The sequence below is a fragment of the Geospiza fortis genome, unplaced genomic scaffold (genome assembly GCF_000277835.1).
Source record: "Geospiza fortis unplaced genomic scaffold, GeoFor_1.0 scaffold40, whole genome shotgun sequence".
Lineage (NCBI taxonomy): Eukaryota > Metazoa > Chordata > Aves > Passeriformes > Thraupidae > Geospiza > Geospiza fortis.
Genome location: NW_005054297.1, coordinates 18,008,904 through 18,016,526, shown reverse-complemented (window position 1 = coordinate 18,016,526; position 7,623 = coordinate 18,008,904). Strand labels below are relative to the sequence as shown.

Here is a 7,623-nt window from a genome sequence, read left to right as displayed (position 1 = left end):
GGGCGGTGTCCGTGGCCCGCCTGCCGTCCTGCCGGGGCGGCGAGAGCGCTGCCGCGGTATTGTTGTCCCCGTGTAATGCCCGTCGCTGCAGAGCTTTCGGTGAGCAGCTGGGAGCTGTTCCAGCTTCTGGTGTTCGCTTGCCAGCGCAGGGGAAGTGATGCTATAGATGTGCTGGGAGGGGTTTTTCCTATAGATTTATTTTGTTGCAATAATTTACCGGCGCATCTAAGGGCGTGTGATCCAAGGAGTCAGGAGACGTAGTACAACAACATGCAGTGGAAAAATGTGGCAGAAACACTACTTTGTTCCAGCTCACATCAAGAGAAGAGGACGCAGCCTGAAGTTTTGCCCGGGGAGGTTTAGCTTGGATATTATATGTAAGCAGAAGGTAACAGTAAGTGGTTTCCTCCTCCAGTGATGTTTCATAGGAACCCGACCTGAGCAGTTTGAGCAGGTAAAGAGCGGTGAAGTGTTAAACCTTGGTGGTGGTATTAAGTTGTGGAAAAATACTAAGAGCAAGGGTCAGGTATGAAAAAAAATTGAAAGACCTTATAAGGCTCCCTGAGCGATAAATAATATGGCAAATGTTAGAGAGGGATGTACGCGAACAGAAGGAAACAGCATACTATGTGGAAGATAGACTGTGGGCTCACTGTTACTTCCTGAGAGATGGATTTTGGTGTTAGGACAAAATGAGACTCAAGTCATGGGACTGGACTTTATGAATATTCATAGAGCCTCCTGGTGCTTACTGGCCAAAAGCAGATTCCTAGGTAAGAGATAGGATATGAAGTGCAAACACATGGAAATGCTTTCCACTGCTGTTTTACTAGCCTTGAAGAATTTTAAATTTAAGGTCTTCCCTGATGTGAAGTTCAAGCTGATGATAGGTTTTGCTGTTTTCTTAACCAAGACATAGCAGTAGGATGTGTGATGTGGTCCATTTGAGTGGGGAGTTAGATTTTGACATATGTGTCTTTGTAATATGTGTAGTGGAAAGGAAAATATCAGAAAGGATAGAAAGAAGACAGAGCAATCCTAACTGCTGCAGGACCAACCTACAGTTCTTGTCTAAGGAAATGAAGAAAATTCTTGGAACTGTGAGCTGTTTTCTTATAGTTACTCATTCACAAATGTACTTCGATGCAGTCATGCTGCTGTGAGGGTTTTATGGCATGAAAATAGGTGAAACAATCAGTTGTTCTAAGTGCTTCCAAGGAGCACTTCACACATCTGTGTATGTTCGGAAGAGGTGGGTTTAGCATATTAATAACCCAACTGCATGCATCGAAGGTAATATGTAATTATGAACAGTTGGGTAATTATAAACAATTTCCATCTTAAAAAAAACCCAAAATCCCCCGCAAAAAAAAAGCCCCACTCTCCCAATAAAGGAAAAAAACATTCCTTCATTAAACTGTTGTATGGGCAATTACTGATTTGTGCCTTTGCTCTGTTGTTGCGTTAGTGAGGTGCTGATTCATTTGTGTGTGCTTCTTGCAAAGTTTGAAGTGCAAAATCCAAGGAGGATGGCAGTGGAGTAAAGCAAGTCTCCTAGTAAAAGTACATTTTTTTAAACATACTTTTGTAAGTAAGGCAAATAAAAGCTATTTGTTTGCTTCAAGCAAATGTTTGTCTTGATAGATAGGACTGAAAAATTGAAAAATTCAACAGAGTCGTTGTCTTCCTCTTCTTCTCCTTTCCCCTGCCCTCCTCACCACCCCCCCTTCCAGTGGAGATGTGAATTAACCGTATTTAAGATTATAGAATGTTATATTTCTGTGTTTATAGGAAGGGACTGTCCAGAGGTTCCCCAAATCGGTGTCTCTCTGGAAAAAGTGGAGTGTCTCTTCCATCAGTTTTTGCAAGAAATGTTCAAGAAGCCATTGACAATTATAACTGGTATACATGTACTTCTGAAATAATACTTAATTAACTTACTTTTGACTTAGATATTTCCAGATTGGCGTTAATTTTCACTAATCATTCTTCCAGTCATTCTCATGGATAATAACTATTGCACAATGTAATGCAGGATACAAATTGACCTAACCTGCTGTTTAAAGGGTTTGAACATTATTAATGGTTTGTGATATGGATTTAAGTATTTTAAGACCATAGTGGAGGGCACTGATTCGGTGTGGAAAGGAAATCAGGTTAGTTAACTTTCAAGAAATTTTATTGCAGATGACACTGGTTAGGATTTGCCTGCACATCTAATTACCACTGCTTTCCCTGCACCCTGGGGTGGGTGGTAGCTGGCAGGGACCAGCTAGAACTTTGGGGCCTTGAGTTGCCGTGGCTCAGATTTTAAAGTGCACCAGATTTAGCAACATAAAAAGCACTGCATAGGGACGTGTAAATCACTGCTATTTAAAACATCTGTAGAGATCTTGTGCTTAGTTTTGCAAAAGTTTTCTTGTGGAAGACTTAATGCAAAAGAGGTAAAGAAAGCTTATGTTATCTTTCATCTGTTTTTCATGTGATCTCTAGCTGACATGGAGAAACCAAAATAATTGTTTGAGCTGGAAATATAGATACATGCATATAATTATATTCAAATACATACACGCATTCATATGCATATTTTAGAGTGCCGTACAGTTGCAATGGTCTATATACGTGCAAAAACTTCATATTGTACAAGGAATTGCCTTTGAGGCAGTAAATAGTACTAATAGGAGCATGTATTCACTCTACTTTAAACTATCCACTTGCACCATTTACTTGATTAGTTGCTTTATCTAAAATATGTTTATACAGAAAATACATGTGTTCTTCATTTTAATTTGTCTTCTTTTCAGTGAGACACTTTCATCACTTTCACCTAGTGGTTGCACAACACCCACGGAGCTGAATAATTCTTGGTCTGGAATAAACAGCTGTACTACTAGTTTGTCTACTGAAAGAAGTTCGATTTACTCCTGGAGGGATGATGTATGTCACAGAAACTTTTATATTACCCTTTCTCTAAATATTAATGTGTGTATATATATATATCTCTGTTTATATATATATATATATAGTGTATATATATATACACACTAATATATATATATAAGTATATATATATGTAGTATATACTAGTCGAAATACTTGGTTTTTACTGATATTGGACATGCAGCACCTCATCCATAATAGCCTAATGAATAAGTGTATTAATTGAATATTTAAAAAAGAATTTTACTTGCATGTTGGTATTGGTGCAGCTAATGTCTAACAAAGGAAATTGGAATAAAATGATAAATGACAAAGTTTGTGGAAAACAAAGCTGTTTTACTGAAGAAGGTAGGCTTTTGAGTGCAAGCAAATGATAAAACATGTCTTTTCAAACACCATATAGCGCAGGCAATGTCTAAATTGAACTTTTCTCTATGTTTTCAGTTTTGAAGTACATTCATGAACATGCATATAAATTTCCCAGTCTTGGTAAATATTTAGCTCTTACATGAACTCAGTTATTTTTTGTAGATGATGCAAAGAGAGGTCCTACTGTTACAAAGGCTGACCTCTGAGGTGTACCTGGTGCAGGCTGGAAGTTGCAGCATTGCAGTTGCTGCCACTTTCATTTCAGAAAACCTTCTGTGGCTGGTAGTGGTAGTTCTGCCATTCTTTTTGCATAATGCCCTAATCTTTAGGGTACTGACCCTATCTGTCGCTGCCAGCCCTTCAGGAGAAAGCCTGACTCTGGATATTACAGTAACCTGTGTGAGAGTTACTTTCTTGTTCAGTGTGATCCCTTCTGTGGCTTAAAGTGCTTTGACGCATTCAGCTGGAAGTGAACAAGCATAATTTGGGCCTTGAGTTTTATCAGTTTTTTTTAGTGTATCAAAGTGTCTAATGTCATTACAGACAGTGCCTAGCTGAGGAACCCTCAGCTAAGTGCTTGTCTCCACATCACTGGATAAAATCAGGCATTTCTCTACTATTTTCATTTGCCTTTTTGTTAACCTACTATCTAGTTGCACTGAGTTGTAGGTTCAGTGAAGAAGTATGGAAGGGCATTTCTCACACTGACAGCTGTTTCCTAAGCCTTAGACTAGGTCCACAGGCATAAGCTGCTCCCTCTTTGCCCTTGTAGCTGTTGTACTTAGAAAGGAAGAAGAAGAGCACTTCCTGAAAGAGCAGGGTGCCCTGGGTGCTGGAGATGCAGTGTGTATGCTTCACGTTGGCACAGAGAATAAGCTGGGAGTCTAAACAACTTGTAACCGTTGTGTCTTTTATTCTTTTTTTTTTAATTGGGCTAATTCTAGGCAGCTGTATGTTATATGTTAATGTCAAAGAAATACATTCTTGTAGTTCCTTTTTGCTAAATCAACTTGTTCAGACCAGCTGTATGGGATTTTTTGGGTGTTTGTTTTTTGGGGTTTTTTTTTGCGTTGTGGTATATAAATTGTGTCAAAAATATGTAGTCTGAACATGCATTTTGACATGCTCAGCCAAGTTGATTCGTGTTGTTCTGTTCTTTAAATATTACAGAAATTTTAGTATTCGTACATATTTGCTAACAACTATTAACTTTATAATATATAGGAATTTGATAAAATCAACACACAGAGAGTGCATCAGTTATTTTGGGAGATTGATGAAATGCTGTTTGAAGGAAAAGTGACCTCAAAAACAGAGAACCTGCAGGCAGAATGTGCAGATTGGGTTGAACAATTTCCTCATATAAGGTAAGGAAATTCTTGGTAGTAGTAGCTTAAATCAGTTGCCATTGTAATTTGAATTTTTGGGGTACCCTCTTATGGTTTGGGCATCAGCAACATTGTGCATTCAGATCTCTGTCCCTGGGACTGAGCTGTGCCATAGCTGTCAGTCAATCTGGGCAGTGGTGCTTTAGCAACTGATGCCCTTCATTTTGATTAATAAGATGATTGCAGGCAAAGTTGTTCAGAAATTATTTTATTATATAATTTAGTGTAAATTTATTAGAGTTGCTTTTACCTTTTTGCTCTTCCTCTCTACATTATGCATGTCAGAGTTCATACATTTTCTGAACTTTAACTGTAGCCTTAACTTTCCATGTAAACGTTTTTGATTAGCACTTTTACTCACATTGGTGGATACTGGAGTTGGATAAGTGAAGTCACAGCAGATGTTATTTGTCTTCTGCATCCATTTTAAAATGTATCTTACAGAGTTTTTTCATAAGAAAGGAAGTGTGTTTACTTTTGTCTGCCTTTAGAACAATCTAACAAGTTTTACTATTTGCTCTTAAAATTTATAAACTAGAATCTCCTCTTGTGTAAATCAGCTTAACTTTAATGACTTAAATAATAGGTAATATTAAGGTAATACACAAGGCTCTGGCCCCTCAAAGCAGATATAAGTTGTGCTTTTGCATTGCCTACTGTTTGCAGGTGCTTGCATTCTGGATATTTGGGTATGGCTAAGGTTTTCATCTATGACACTGCTTGTTCTCTCCTTTTTATTCAGAGTTCTAGGAAAGCAGCTTCTGGTGCCAAAGGAGGAAGGCTTTCAGCATTTTCAGAGCAGAAATGATGCCCATGTAGATACTAAGTGTGTGCCTGGCCTCCTTGAATGTACTGGTCATACAAAAGAGTATGTTAATTTTTAAAAGTTTTCACTTTTATCTTCCCTCTTCAGAAACATGTAGAAATATTACTTTGGTATTACTGAAACATGTCAGTAAAATTAAATACGTGCTTTCTCCTTTCTTTGAATGTTTAATTCTCATTTTCTTGGTATTTTTTTCAGGCTCTGCATCTCAGGCTCTAAACTGATCCCAACAGTATCTCCAATACATACATCACTGCATTCAAGTTCCAATAGGATTTCTGCTTCAGACTCAGCCACGTATTCCTTCCTGGAAGAAGAAATTTACGATGAGGATGGAAAAATAGAGGAATATCTTGCCTTTGACAACAAGGAACTGTAAATAACAGATATATGTATTTTTGAAGAATGTAATGAAAAAATATCAATGAACTGAGTCAGGGTTACTAAACTGTGTTTCTCTTCTGTCCCTGTGTTCGGTAGCACAGTAGTCAGGACACTCACTGGGCATGTGGAAGATTTAAATATGTTGTCTTTCTAGTGGTTTAAAGCTCACATTTCCCATTTCAGAGGAATGTCTTAACTAGTTGTTTTGAGGTATTTGATGCATGGAGATTCAATAAAATGAATATTTAATTTTAAGATTGTTTTAATTTTGAGAATGAAGGCATCCCTTCTCCCCAAGTGAGTGCTTGAGCATCAGGGTGTTTAGTGTCATTACACTGTTTGTACTGTCATTGTCTGCCCTAAGGAGTCTTAAATTCTTTCTGTGCAGAGTACAACAGCTTTGTGAGGAGAGCTGCAGGTTACAGCCTGCATTTAGAGCACTTTTGTGAGCAGCGAGTCATTCAGTCCTCTTCTTGACAGTGCAGCCTAGGTTTCCTGTGAGCTAGTTGAATGTTCCAGCAGTTAGGCTACTGGGTGGATGAAAGATCATCATGTGCTGTTTTCTAAAAGGCCTCTAAAAGGGGAAAGCTTTGGTAGGACTCAATGGGCACAAAGCACAGCTTTTTGTGCTAAGACCTTATGCACACTCAGAACAAAGACTTGGTTGTTCTGAAAACCTGAGGAACCTTTCAGACAGAGACCATTTCAGTGCTCTTTTTGAAAGAGACGGCTGTGATTGCTGCCTTTTTAGGAAGCATTTAGGTTTAAGAATGCTCTCAGTAGTTTTCTCTGTTTTAATAAGTAAACAAACTTAATTTGGGAGGGAGACTTGTCTGAAGGTATGTTTCTCTCTCTTGTCTCCTTCATATGCTTCTTGTTTCCTTCAGTTCTGAGATACCTTGTTCTCCATAACTAAAACATTAGGTGTTATAAAGCCTGACAGGAGAATAGCTTGGTCATTTTGTGAGTTGGACCAATCAGCCACACCTCACATACAGTTAAGAATTATGCAGTGTGGCTTGAGGAAGAAGTGAAGAAGTGACAGAGAAGAGAAAGAGAGGTAGTAGAAACCTGTAGGAATTTGGAAGTATCTTTTTGATCTCAACCCCCCTCCCAAAACCCCCCATTCCTTGGGAAAAAATACAATGGCATTAAAAAAAAGAAAAAAGTTAAAACATTCTTCCTGAGAGGGTGTAGTAGAAGACCAAGTTAGGAGATGTTGCTAAAACATGTTTCCCTAGAAACAGAGGAAATAGAAAAAAAAAAATTAAAAGGCGTAGCTGTTCTTACTCTAGGGCATAGGAGGAAGGTATGTGCAAGGCTATGGGCTCTACTATTGTTGTCATACTACAGAAATCCTTTAAAGTTGTTTCATCTTTGATCAGTGGTGGAAAATTGCAGATGTGTGCAGGTACACAGGGCATGCAGAGAAAGAAATTTTCATGTGAGAGTCCTCTTGACAAATACAACAGATGTTGTTGCCTATGTTATTGTAAAAAGCATAGGATTAAATCTCAACTGTGTGCCACATACAAAACTTTTTCCTAGACCTGTAGATCTTTCTGTTGTAATGCCCTAATGGGATTTTTAAATTTTTCAATGGCAAGCAAATGAAAAAGAAATCAGTATATGTATTTGATAGGTTCTCTTCCTTTAGGTGAATTTGGTTTGAATTTTTTGGTTATCTCCAGCTGACTGCCTTTTCTTCCATATGTA

At 38.1% G+C, this 7,623-nt stretch overlaps 1 protein-coding gene across 1 annotated transcript in view; it reads left to right on the top strand.

The window, feature by feature from the left end:
• The first annotated feature begins 1,338 nt into the window (after positions 1-1,338).
• Positions 1,339-7,623, top strand: part of FAM149A (family with sequence similarity 149 member A) — a 15,413-nt gene continuing 9,128 nt past the window's right edge. Inside the window, exons 1-5 of the mRNA XM_031064029.1 lie at positions 1,339-1,902; positions 2,805-2,937; positions 4,534-4,676; positions 5,440-5,565; positions 5,722-5,898. Coding sequence (XP_030919889.1) covers positions 1,769-1,902; positions 2,805-2,937; positions 4,534-4,676; positions 5,440-5,565; positions 5,722-5,898 — 713 coding nt within the window. The 5' untranslated portion in view covers positions 1,339-1,768. The remainder of the gene's footprint in view (positions 1,903-2,804; positions 2,938-4,533; positions 4,677-5,439; positions 5,566-5,721; positions 5,899-7,623) is intronic.